Source organism: Salvelinus alpinus, chromosome 17 (assembly GCF_045679555.1).
Source record: "Salvelinus alpinus chromosome 17, SLU_Salpinus.1, whole genome shotgun sequence".
NCBI lineage: Eukaryota > Metazoa > Chordata > Actinopteri > Salmoniformes > Salmonidae > Salvelinus > Salvelinus alpinus.
The window spans coordinates 19,889,219-19,903,059 of NC_092102.1; the positions used below are offsets into that span (position 1 = coordinate 19,889,219).

Consider the following 13,841-nt stretch of genomic DNA (forward strand, 5'->3'; position numbering starts at 1 on the left):
GTGAAGTTATTAATTACACTTTGGCTGGTGTATCAATACACCCAGTCACTACAAAGATACAGGCCTCCTTCCAAAATCAGTTGCCGGAGAGGAAGATAACCGCTCAGGGATTTCACCATGAGGCCAATGGTGACTGTAAAACAGTTATAGAGTTTAATGGCTGTGATAGGAGAAAACAAAGGATGGATCAACAACGTTGTAGTTACTCCAGAATATTAACCTAAATTACAGAGTAAAAAGAAAGAAGCCTGTACAGAATAAAAATATTCCAAAACATGCATCCTGTTTGAAATAAGGCACTAAAGTAAAACTTTAAAAAATGTGGAAAATAAATGTACTTTATGTCCTGAATACAAAGTGTTGTGTTTGGGGAAAATCCAGCCCAGCACATGAATGATTACCACTCTGTCACATCTGCTCCTGTCACGCCCTCTAGTGCTCATCCGGTGTCTCCTTGTCCTGCCGCCACTCCCCCAGTGCTCTCTCCCTCTCCCTTTCTCTCTGTGTGCGTGTGTGATTGTGTGGGAGGAGACAGGTGTGCCGGAGTCAGAGCAGATCCCCACCAGCTGCAAACTGTTCCATAATCAAGACCTCTACAAATACTCAGTCCTGCCACTTCCACACTGCCAGATCGTAATCTCTGCCCAGTCAGTCTATTTTTCTAGCCTTTTTTTCCTGTTGTGCCTGGTTTCCCTTGCCTGATGCTGTTTTCCTCTCTGCTACAGTTCTGCACGCTCTGACTCTGGTCCCTGTCTCCAGTCCGACTTCTTGTCAGTCCTGCTACTCTGTCCTGAATTCCACACTTTACGCTCCCTTGGATTCCCCTCCGGACCTGCTTACCCTGTCCCACACCTCTCGCTCCAGCCTCAGCCTCCGCACCTGGTTTCCAGCAACCCGTCCAAGCTTCCCCTGGCCTGCACTCAATCTTCCCCCCGTGTTTCATTAAATACCTTGGTTACCTCATCCCAGTCTCCTCGTCTGAGTCTGCTCTTGGGTTCACCTGTTCCGCTCCTCGTGACACACTCTTCATACTTTCAAGCATGGTGGTGGCTGCATCATGTTAAGGGTATGCCTGTCATCGGCAAAGACTATGGTGTTTTTCAGGATAAAAAGAAACGGAATAGAGCTAAGTATAGGCAAAATCCTAGAGGAAAACCTGGTTCAGTCCACTTTCTAACAGACACTGGGAGACGAATGCACCTTTCTGCGGAACAATAACCTAAAACACAATGCCAAATATACTCTGGAGTTGCTTACCAAGACAATATTGAATGTTCCTGAGGATCCTAGTTACAGTTTTGACTTAAATTCGCTTGAAAATCTACGGCAAGAAATGAAAATGACTGTCTAGCAATGATCAACAACCAACTTGACAGAGCTTGAATTATTTTTAAGGAATAATGGGCAAATATTGTACAATCTAGGTGTGCAAAGCTCTTAGTCTTACCCAGAAAGACTCACAGCTGTAATCACTGCCAAATGTGATTCTGACATGTATTGGCTCAGGGGTGTGAATACTTATGTAAATGAGATATTTCTATATTTCGTTTTCAATACATTTGCAAACATTTCTAAAAACATGTTTTCACTTTGTCATTATGGCGTATTGTGTGTAGATGGGTGAGATTTTTTATTTAATACATTTTGAATTCAGGTTGTAACACAACAAAATGTGGAGTAAGTCAATGGGTATGGATACTTCTGAAGGCACTGTATGGGCTGGCAGACAGATCGAGGAACCTCCCAGTCAGAGCAATGGTGGCTGATCAGTTAGAGCACCTGCTCAATGGTTATTCTAAACTAGGGGTGGCCAACAGTCCTCCCTGAGACCTTAAGTTAAGGTGAGGCCAGATATGAGTCAAAAACAGCAGGTTCATGAGGATTGCCCCCCCCCCCCCCTTCTGGAATGGTTGGTTGAGAATCACAGATCTGCTCTTGCACATAAACAGCACAACAACCAAAAATCTTGAGCTCTGAATAAAACCCCACGTTGCTGAAAATTCCTACCCCTATTGAAATACAGAGATATGTTTGTGTAGGCCAAGGGAATCCCAAGCCATGTGTCTAAACCAATTACCATCTCAAGTAGTTGTTAGGCTAGAAGGAACCTATTTGTGAGTTTCTGATGTCCACATATTGTAGGATTTAGGCCTACATATAACAATATCATTTTAGCAGCTCAATCAATGCAACGAAAATGGTATTTCATTAAGAATCACACATATTCAATGGCTCCAACTATAAAAGGGATTAAAAAGAAATTAAACTAGTTGAAGTAAGTGCCAGTCATGTTTTATTCAGAGTATAGGCCTACGCCATGTTTTAGGGGGATTCAAATGATCTCAGCCCAGATGGCGACAGGGAAGGAGGCAGGCTGTCATCTGAACACCTCCAATATTAGACGCCAATTTTAAAATAGCCAGTCATCACATGAATTCAATAATGACACTTGGATGAGACTCAGTATGTGTCGGCAGGGCAAATCCCAATTCTAGGATTAACGCACCACTTGTGGCCTTGGAGCTCTGTAAATGTAATTTGAACCGCTCATGCTTGCATACCTGTGGCTTGAGAAACATTAAAAAAACACCAATTGGAACAAGGACATTTTGGAGATATGAAATAAAAGTGCCCATGAGAGATAACACAGTATCACCAAGGTCCTAATCGAAGCAGACTGGACAGGTTTTTCCAAATTCTAATCAATATAATCCGTTCGGTTGTTGAAATTAATTATATGAGTAGTCAGTGGAAAGAGGAAAACATCAATAATAGGCCTAGATGTATATGGAGACGATGGGTTTCAAAATATTATTCTATTTTTTGTTTGCTTGTGTGCATAGAAAGTCAAGAAAATAGAATACTCCGCTTCAAATTCATTAACACTGCCATCAGGTGGACATGACAAGTGACGCAAAGGCGGCCCAAGAATATCGAGAAGCGCGCGCGCGCGAACACACACACACACACGCCTACTTTAAAAGCCTCGTGTCAGAAACATAGCTTGGCAAAGAACCTTCAGAGTGCAGTGTGTCGTTACACTAAAAAGAATGGAAGTCTTTGCGGTCTCGTTTTTATTCAATAAATGCTGAACCTTTTATTAACCTTCATCTGACTTGAACGCTGACCCTCGTGTCATACTTTATTTAGTTGTTCTTGAAATATCATAGTTCGGGGAGTAGCCTATTTCACTGGGAATTTGAGAATCATTTCACCCAAGACTCACATTTTCTGAGAATCATGAAACATTTGCCATTCTGCGCCTCTAGCCTACAGAAGACGATTGAGTAACTTCATAGAGTTGGATAAGTCCGATTTAATTGAAGAAAAAAGAAAGCAGGCAATTTATTGCAGGAAAAAAACGATTTCAACAACATGGATGTCGCCGGGAAAATACTGAATAAAACAGTGTCCGAAGAAGAGCACTCTGGATTTGACACTGTGCGTGTATGCTGCAACGTTTCAGCAGCAGCAGTTATCACCGACAATGGATTCGGTGCGTCTCATCCAGAGGAACATGACCTCTTCATAATGCGTGTGGTGCAGATCGCGGTCCTGTGCGTATTGTCACTCACTGTGATTTTTGGCATATTTTTCCTTGGTTGCAATCTTCTAATTAAAACAGAAAGTATGATCAGTCTTTTTGTAGAAGACCGGAGACCGTCTACGGACAATGATATGATCATGGTTGCCTCATAGGATTGTAGGCCTACTTGTTTTTTAAAGTAATGTATTTTTAAAAAAGCATCTTTATTTTATTTTCAAATCATAAAGTTTCCAGTATGTTTCTTGAATATTATTATTCACTGTTCGTATCACCATTTTGTTGAAAGAGAACCCTTTAAAAGTTGAATTGTCAAAATCGGGCTTGTTTTCTTTTTACAGCCTATACCTACCCTATAGAATGTTTTCCATCATTGTAGGAATACCAATAAAAATCTATGTGTGGGATATCAGTAAACTTCTTTTGCTTCTTTTGTGCGAGTTTAAAAACAAATGACATTATGCAGTTGAATGGAAATAGCTAAAGTCAAAGGTAAGTGACTTCTTATAAACGTGCTGCTGAAGGCCACCACTAATCAGGAGGTTGACCAACGCGGGTGGCAAACACATGTAACGGAAGCTAGTGGAAAAAACATAATCCAAATAAGGGATTAGAATGCCATACTATATAAAATCAATCCCCCCCCCCCCCCCCATCCTATAGCTCTCAAATCTTACTACAGACTTTTTAGCACTATAGCTTTCAGCAGTCATGTATTACAAGCATCATGTTTTACTAGAGAGTATCTTGGTTTAGGTGATCACGATCAACCACAACCTGGTTAATCCATCTTGTTTTGGAGCTATGCAATATATGGTTGTACTCGAGGCTTTTATGCATAGCCTACAGTTTTTCCACTCACAAACAAATAGAGTAAAATTCAAAGGGAGTGAGAGGTGTACTAAGCCACAGCAATGCACCCATGCAACCTCTGATTATGGAATGGATCTATACGTTAATCTTCAGTAGATAACCAACAGTAATTTACAGTCTATTGATGATTTTTAACGAAGATAGCACAATGCGATAATTATTTCCTGTCTAATGCACTGCTACATGCCAAGGGCTATGTCAGACCATTCATCTTTGGTGATTTGATCATGCGTATTTAGTTGCTCTGACCGATTGCTATTAGGATCGTGTCTTTAGGATCAGACTGCCAGAGGAACTCGTCCCCCATATTTCAAGTAGAACAGTAGGACTCCTAGAGCTTCAACCTTGAGCTCATCATCATCATCATCATCATCATCAGTGAAAACAGCTGCAATACCTTCCCATCACGACAAGGGCAGAACGGCCCGGCACTCCAGTCATGTGTTATGAATAGGAAGCTACAAGGGAGTCCCCCCCACCCCCCATCTGTTTCCATTTTGTTCCTTGTTCAGTCAATTTAAAGGTGATTGCCAGCAAGAAAAAATATCCACTTGGACACTTATGACAGAAACATAAAGAGCATACTAAGATGTGTGTACACACAGTGCATAACTCCTTGTCACTTTCTTTGAGAGTTGATTCCCTGTGGTTTAGCTATACACACAGCTACAGCTTTGCGGTAAAATGCAAATACGACAACATTACCAGCATTTTACCTTTTTAATCATATTTTCAGGAAGCAGCCACAACAAAAGCGCAAGACCTAACCATGTTAACGGAATTTTGCTACCCATGACGACCATGTTTGATAGAGAAAAATAAAACGTAGATGCATTTTCCACCAAAGGCAAACAACTTCAAGAATATAGGCTAGCACAGGGGGGCAGACAAAAGCTGTCATCGCAGTCCCTCTTACCAGAGAACCCACTTGCTCAGAGCTGGTGTGCTCAACTGCCACAGTGGATTAAATGAGCCAGCTGAGATGCGTCTGGTTAGGGCAGACCTGTGGCTCTGATACAAATTTAATGGACATTGACAGTGATGACGCTTGCAGTAGCTAGTCTTTATGAACAGTACATCAAGTCCAACTTAAATCCAATCTGCACAAATGCCCCTTCCATTTCACTCCTTCAGTTCTCTGTAGCACAACATGCAAATTAGTAGACATGTAAATGTTCATGGGGACAGAACATTACTCCACCTCACATTATGAAACATTTTTATAGGCCAAAATCCAATTATATAAAACCAAATCACTGAAAGATCAAAGCAAGATCCATTGAGGCTAAATCAACTTTACACAGTCAGAGTAATGAGCATCTCGAAGAGGTCTAATTATGTGCAATATCTTAATCTCTCTGCAGGAGGGCGTCAGGAACATACATTAACAGCCTACATGCAGAGTTTGTATAGGGAAACACTTCCGCAAAAATCATATTACAAAAGGGGAACACACAAACACTAATCACCATGTCAAAGGTTAGGTTACAAACCATGCATTTATAGTCAAACAAAATAGTCAATGTGATTTATTTTCTCAAATGTGCATAGTCAATAAGTCAAAGTGAAGTAACATTTTATTTAACCGTTATTTAACTAGGCAAGTCAGTTAAGAACAAATTCTTATTTACAATGACGGCCTACCCTGGCCAAACCTGGACGACGCTGGGCCAATTGTGCGCCGCCCTATGGGACTCCCAATCATAGCCGGATGTGATACAGCCTGGATTCAAACCAGGGACTGTAGTGACGCCTCTTGCACTGAGATGCAGTGCCTTAGACTGCTTCGCCACTCGGGAGAATAATATAGCATGCATCTATATAAAACATAAAAACTGCCAGAGTGCCTCTTAACTTCAATTTATGTAATTCATTCTGCCTTTATTGTCAGTCCTGGGAGAGAGAGGGGGAGGGGGGGGGGGGGAGCAACTCGATATTAGGAAGGTGTTCCTAATGTTCCCCGCAGGTGAAGAAGCCAGATATGGACATCCTGGGCTGGTGTGGTTACATGTGGTCTGTGGTTGTGATGCAGGTTGGACCTACTGCCAAATGAGTGGCCTTTTATTGTCCCCAGCCAAAGGTGCACCTGTGTAATGATTATGCAGTTTAATCAGCTTCTTGATATGCCACACCTGTCAAGTGGATGGATTATCTTGGAAAAGGAGAAATGCTCACTAACAGGGATGTAAAGAAATTTGTGCACGACATTTGAGAGACATTTTTGTGGAAAATTTCTGAGATCTTTTATTTCAGCTCATAAAACATGGAACCAACACTTTACATGTTGCATTCATATTTTCGTTCAGTATAGTTTTAGTCATCATGCTAGAACTTAGCAACATAACAAAATGTTGCTAGACTGCGGCACGGTAAACATTGGGTACATTACGGTAATCATACAGCCAATCACGCAGAGAGAAGCTGTCAATCTGCCCTTCTAAAAATGGCGTTGTCCTGTGCGGCGGTGCGCCGCCGTTTCTTTGTGGATTTGTACGGAATCAGAACTAATAGGGTTACAGTTATATACTCCTCTTTCGCGGCCACCTCTGGAGCAAGGTATGAAAACCCATGCAAGACGTTATATACTTGTATCGTGATGTTGTTGAGCCGCTGTTATGTGGCACTTCTCTGGAGTAAACTCATTGACTGTTCGATCTGGGCGGGCAACACCCATCCACTGTTCACTGTCAGATAAAGGCTAGTTATACAACATTTTGAATTCTAACGTTACATTTTTGGCATGACAACAACTACGAGAGTTGTTGGACATAAGTCGGCACAAATGGATCTGAACCAGCTTGTAATATTAAAGTTCTGTTTTTTTTTCAATCTTATTTTGATACTGTGAGTTGTCAAACAGTACTACTTTTAACGACAAGTCAAACTATTAAGTACTTGAACGTATCAGCCGCTCTTGTTTCATTACAATCGTTTTGTGTCCTTTACAGACTGCCCTTGTACAGACACTACTCATCCCCCAAATCCAGGCTAGGGATTGGCCTGCAAATTGTGTCGAGGCTGCAAGGGGCCAATGCCAAATATGAACAATTCCTCCAAAGATATTTTCCTCGCTTTTATGTTCTCTATCACACTTTCACGAAAGGTAAGACTACTTGCCATAGAACTATGTTAAACTTTATAAGTGATATTGATTGGTCATCAAGCCTCCTTAGTTTATCCTTTGTTTGGCATAATGCATCTCTTTATTTGTATCTATTTGCAGATCTACATTACCTTAGCAAAATTATCTAGATACATTAAACCAATAAGATCTCACGTTTGAAGGCAAAAGAACACACACGTGGCCTAGCTCAATATGTAACAATTCCATGCATCACATAGGCAGGCTTCTGTGCTGCCAGTACACTGAAAATTAGCCATCTTTTGTATTATAATTCTTCAGGTATTCAACTCCTTTTGCAAGATGCCAAAGAGGTGACAGTGATAAAAACAAGGATGCTCACCAACAGTGTTGAAGTCCAGGACTTACCCTATCGTGATATGGAGAAACTCAGGCAGGTCAGTCGAGGCTAGGGCATACACTTGAATAACAAGGAAAGTTCTTGATAATGTGGTTAGCAGTCTTTAATCTGCATTAAAGGCTTTGAACTGTAACACTTTGACCTGCAATACATAGTACTACTTATACTATTTCTGCATGTCCAAGTCTGAAAAGTTCTCCTTAGCATGGGTTATAGTAAATGGTAACTTTTTCTTTCTTTGTTTCTCAGTTTCGCAGAGACATGATCAAAGCCATTCCGCTGCTGTTAATTTCTATTCCTCCATTTGCCAACTACTTGGTTTTTGTCCTAATGTGAGTTAATTTCAGTCATCTCCTCAACATCCTCCTTTGATTCATATTTAGTTAGAAAATAGCCTAATTCTCAAGTCAATGGGAGTTAAAAGGTTGATAAATCATTGTAAACATACAGTATGCCCCCAATGATAATACATTGTGCCCCCCCCTACAATGTATTAACCCCCCCTCGTGTCCTGTCTTCCCTTCATCTCCCTGCCTTACATATTCCTCCATCTGCTCCTCCCTCTGCTTCCCTCCTCTCTTTTTCACTACCAGGTACCTTTTCCCCCGCCAGCTCCTGATCCGCCACTTCTGGACCCCCCAGCAGCAGACTGAGTTCCAGGGATTGAACCATTCCCACAGGGCCCAGCACCACTGGGCTGTGCTGAAGGGGCTTGAGAGTGCAGGTTCACATGTCAAAGATGGCCGCCTAAAGATCAGCCTACTAGACCTCTGCAACAAGGCGGGTGATACAGAAACACTTAACCCCTCCCTTGCATACGTCAGATGTTCAAATGTGTCCATTGTCCAACATTTTGTTAACTGTAATGCAGCTCATAAATGCCTCTAGACACTGATGTCAAATAAAATTGTCACATGCGCCGAATACCTTACAGTGAAAAGCGAACTTACAAGCCCTAACCAACAATGCATTTTTTTTTTTTAATACCTAAAAAAATAAGAAGTGAAAGTAACATGATTAAAGAGCAGCAGTAACATAACAATGTCTGACCGGTTCCATGTGTTTTTTTAGGTGCAAAGTGGGGTACACCCTAACATATCTGACATCCAGGCGATTCGAGGCTTGTTTTCTGGAGCTCCCCTGAGTATCAAAAGAATAAATGCAAATCAGATGGTCAGTTTTTCCTAGTAGTCTTTATTCAGAAATTCCCTAAAACATGAGTCCATGGGTTTACTGCATGTACAGTACCAGTCAAAAGTTTGGACACACCTACTCATTCAAGGATTTCTTTATTTTTACTGTTTTATACATTGTAGAATAATAGTGAAGACATCAAAACCTATGAAATAACACAAATGGAAGAATGTAGTAACCAAAAAAGTGTTAAACAAATTGAAATATATTTTAGATTCTTCAAAGTAGCTACACTTTTCCTTGGCAGCTTTGCACACTCTTGGCATTCTCAACTAGTTTCACCTGGAATTCTTGAAGGAGTTCCCACAAATGCTGAGCACTTGTTGGCTGCTTTTCCTTCTCTGCGGTCCAATTCATCCCAAACCATCTCAGTTGGGTTGAGGTCAGGTGATCTGATTCAGCACTCCATCACTCTCCTTCTTGGTCAAATAGCCCTTACATAGCCTGGAGGTGTGTCATTGTCCTGTTGAAAAACAAATGACAGTCCCACTAAGCCCAAACCAGATGGGATGGCATATCGCTGCAGAATGCTGTGGTAGCCATGCTGGTTAAGTGTGTCTTGAATTCTAAATAAACCAGAGTGTCACCAGCAAAGCACCCCCACACCATTACACCTCCTCCATGCTTCACGGTGGGAACCACACAAAGACACGGCGGTTGGAACCAGAAATCTCAAATTTGGACTCATCAGACCAAAGGACATATTTCCACTGGTCTAATGTCCATTGCTCATGTTTCTTGGCCCAAGCAAGTCTCTTCTTATTGGTGTCCTTTGGAGAAATGTGATCATGAAGGGCCTGATTCACGCAGTCTCCTCTGAACAGTTGATGTTGAGACATGTCTGTTACTTGAGCTCTGTGAAGCATTTATTTGGGCTGCAATTTCTGAGGCTGGGAACTGTAATGAACTTATCCTCTGCCGCAGAGGTAACTGGGTCTTCCTTTCCTATGGATCTCATTAGAGCCAGTTTCATCATAGCGCTTACTGGTTTGTGATTAAAAAATTTCCGTATTGACTGACCTTTATGTCTTAAAGTAATGGACTGTCATTTCTCTTTGCTTATTTGAGCTGTTCTTGCCATAATATGGACTTGGTATTTTTCCAAATAAGGCTATTTTCTGTATACCACCCCTACCTTGTCACAACTGATTGTCTCAAACGCATTAAGGAAAGAAATTCCACAAATTCACTTTTAACAAGGCACACCTGTTAATTGAAATGCATTCCAGGTGACTACCTTATGAAGCTGGTTGAAAGAATTCCAAGTGTGCAAAGCTGTCGTCAAGGCAAAAGGTGGCTGCTTGAAAGAATATCATAAAATATATTTTGATTTAACACTTTTTTTCTTACTACATGATTCCATGTGTTATTTCATAGTTTTGACGTCTTCACTATTCTACAATGTAGAAAATAGTAAAAATAAAGAAACCCTTGAATAAGTAGGTGGTCAAACATTTGACTGGTACTGTATATCAGACTCACTGTATTTGTATCAGCTGAAAAATATTACATCAACATAAGTCCCTCTCTCTCCAGAGGCAACTCTGTCCCCTGTTCTTCCTGACTCCCCGCCTCCCAACTCCCATGATTGGCACTCGACTGAACAGCCACGCCATAGAGCTGCTACAGCTGGACCGTGCTCTCAGCAGACATGGCCTGCACCAGTTGGATGACTCTGAGCTGAGACAGGTCAGTGCACATCACTTGACCTCCTAATAAATACAGTGGGTATAGCAAGTCACCACCCCCTTTTCAAAGTGTTCATCTTTTGTTGCCTTACAGCCTGAAATGAAAACACAATGTGACTTTTTCCAGCTTTATTTACACACAACCCACAATATCCAAGTATTTTTTTTCTCAAACTCTGAAAATCTATTAACAGTAAAATACCCTATTTGAATAAGCCCCCCCCCCCCCTTAGAATTGCAAACTTTGAGGTATAACCAACCACCTTCCAGATCTCAAATCAAGCTGATTGGCTTCCATCTGTGATCAATTGTAGTGACTTTGATTAGTTCAGAATAAAAGCAGTTCATAGAGGACTGCACTGCTTAGTAGTGCATTTCAAAGCAAAGAATCCACAATGGTTGGAAAGGCACAAGTCAGGAGATGGATGTAAAAGGATTTCAAAGGCTTTGTCTATCCCTCGGAGCACAGTTTCGACCATTATTAAGAAGTGTAAGGCGTATAGCACCACCCAGCCCCGGCATAATCAGGCCATCCCTCCAAACTGGATGACCGGGCAAGGAGGAGACTGATCAGAGGCTACCAAGAAACCAATGGTGACTTTGAAGGCGCTTCAGGCCTTTATGGCAAAGACTGGTTAATGTGTACATGTGACCACTATCACAAGCGCTCCACAAATCTGGCCTCTATGGGAGGGTGGCAAGAAAAATACCGCTCCTCAAAAAAATCCACATCAAGTCTCGTTTGAGCTTTGCCAAAAAGCACATTGTAGATTGAGGCCAAGTAGAAAAAGGTACTTTGGCCAGATGAGAAAAATTGAACTTTCTGGCCTGAACGCAAAACGATGTCTGGCGAAAACCCAAAGACCACCATGCCTACAGTGAAGCACGGCAGTGGCAGCATCCTGTTGCGGTGGTATTTCTCATCAGCAGGGACTGGAGCACTTGTCAGGATAGAAAGGAAAATGAACAGTGAAATATACCAACAGATTTGAGAACATAGACCTCTGCTGGGAAGGTGTTGAAACGTGAACCATGACAATAACCCAAAGCAACCATACAGTGGCTGAAGGACAAGGTGAATGTCCTTGAGTGGCCTAGTCAGAGCGCCAACCTAATCCCAATCGAATCTGTGGAATGACTTGAGTGCAGTCACCATGCAATTTGACTGAGCTTGAACAATCCCGCAAGGAAGAATGGGCAAATATCAGTCTAGGTGTGCAAAGTTAGTAGAGATCTATTCAAAGGGACTCATGGCTGAAAAAAAAGGTGGTTCCACCAAGTATTCACTCAGGGGGGGTTAACTTATCCAAATAGGGTATTCTAGTTTAATTTTAATAAATTGAGTTTGTTTTTCCTCCCACTTGGATATTGTTAGTTGCTGTGTGTAAATAACTGAAAAGTCTTTCAGGCTGTAAGGCAAACATTTTGACTTTCTATACCCACTGTATCTATGTAATCGGAATCATGTCAGCAAAAACCCACATGTACAAATGGAACACATACTTGTCATATTGATAACTTGACCCTGGTCTCATCAGGCCTGCTATGTCAGGGGGCTCGATTCTGGCAGTCTCAGCATCAACCAGTGTCAGGAATGGCTTTCACAGTGGCTCCAGTTCTCCTCTCACCTGAAAGGTATCTAATGTTTCCCTCCCGATAGCGTGCTGTTCAATTAAAATATTGTGGGGGAGGGTGATATGTTTGTCCTCATGACTCTCTCTATGTCCCTCTGTCCCAGGGTCAGAGGTGTCTCTGCTTGTGCACAGTATGGTCTTGCTCTCTGCCAACTACCCAAAGCCCTCCCACCATTGACAGGAAGGAACAAGGAGTGATCTGCCACTTCCATTAATTCAGCCATCTCTCACCATGCGGGGCAGGGTAACTTTTCCATGGGGTGCCAACATCTACCAACGGAAGAGATGCTAAGCTTTACAACTTGCTTTTAGAAGGACAAAGTGATTACTTAATGCAGTGGATTTTTGGTGAAGGAAATGTGATTACATAGCAACTGTTGCAATATCTTGAACTGGTCAATGTTTTCAGGCTCAATCAAATCAGTTGTCAAGTGCACAGGATACAGCAGGTGTAAATGGTACAGGGAAACACTTACTCGCAATCTCTGCCCAAGTGCAGTACTCAGCCTTGAATGTCGTTTTGTTTACTTGTAAAGCTGATGTTTTGACATAAGATGTGGAGCATAGCTGGGGGGGGGGGGGGGGTGTCAATCTTATGTTAAGCTAACCATATTAACAGGTTACATTTTGAAAAATAGATTGCAGACATTCCAACCCACACCTACTACATAGCCTTCTGAGAGCATATGGTGTCATTTTACTGGCCATAGTACTGTACCAGCATAACCCCCTCTAAGTATGCTTTTCAGATTGGGGAAGAGCAACTTTGAGAGTCGAGTAGATAGAATGTTGTTACATGCAGTAAGGTGACACTGGATCTCAAGACACTGGGGAATGCCATTCAGCAGATGCTTTAATCAAAAGCGATTTAGTCATGTGGTCCTGGGAATTTAACCCGCTATAAAGGACACACTGCAATTCAACAGGCCTTTAACATGTTTCAGTTGTGACGGCACGCTTTACTTGATCAGGAATGCATTTAATTTAGGTGGAACCTTTCTACCAACAGCCGAGTAATTGCACAGCTACAGTGCTGTTAATGTTTTTTTTACCTGGAAATACTGGGGGGGGGAAAGGAAATACCCTCATGTGCCTTGCTGCAATCAAATTGAAATGGGGTGGTTTTGAAGTTGCCAATAATATTCTCATACCAAATATGCAAACTAATGTTCTTACTCTATCTACTTGTTCAACTCCTTTAGATTGTTTTGAAATCAGTTCTGGTGTGATTGGTGTCAAATAAAATGTACTATCTGAAATACTTGTCAATGTAGAGAAATGCTATTTACAGTAAGAAGAAACGAGTTAGATTTGCACATTGCATTGTCACCAATTATTTACATCAGCCTTGTCCATAGATTCAGTCAACTGTTCTGCCCAGTGAGGAGCTACAGCAGATACAACACTAGAGGGCATCAGTCAATGA

At 41.7% G+C, this 13,841-nt stretch overlaps 2 protein-coding genes across 2 annotated transcripts; both read left to right on the top strand.

Annotated features, from left to right (window-relative positions):
* The first annotated feature begins 2,992 nt into the window (after positions 1 to 2,992).
* rprm3 (reprimo, TP53 dependent G2 arrest mediator homolog 3) lies at positions 2,993 to 3,955 on the top strand. The gene has a single exon (XM_071349496.1). The coding sequence runs from the start codon at positions 3,376 to 3,378 to the stop codon at positions 3,697 to 3,699; it is 324 nt and encodes a 107-aa protein (XP_071205597.1). The 5' UTR covers positions 2,993 to 3,375; the 3' UTR covers positions 3,700 to 3,955.
* A 2,594-nt stretch (positions 3,956 to 6,549) lies between these two features.
* LOC139542467 (LETM1 domain-containing protein 1-like) lies at positions 6,550 to 13,674 on the top strand. Its single transcript, XM_071347915.1, has 9 exons — positions 6,550 to 6,973; positions 7,366 to 7,520; positions 7,821 to 7,936; positions 8,149 to 8,231; positions 8,493 to 8,679; positions 8,971 to 9,072; positions 10,630 to 10,782; positions 12,320 to 12,416; positions 12,520 to 13,674. Exons 1-9 carry the CDS (start codon positions 6,861 to 6,863, stop codon positions 12,591 to 12,593), a joined length of 1,080 nt encoding a protein of 359 aa, XP_071204016.1. The 5' UTR covers positions 6,550 to 6,860; the 3' UTR covers positions 12,594 to 13,674.
* The last annotated feature ends 167 nt before the right edge of the window (positions 13,675 to 13,841 follow it).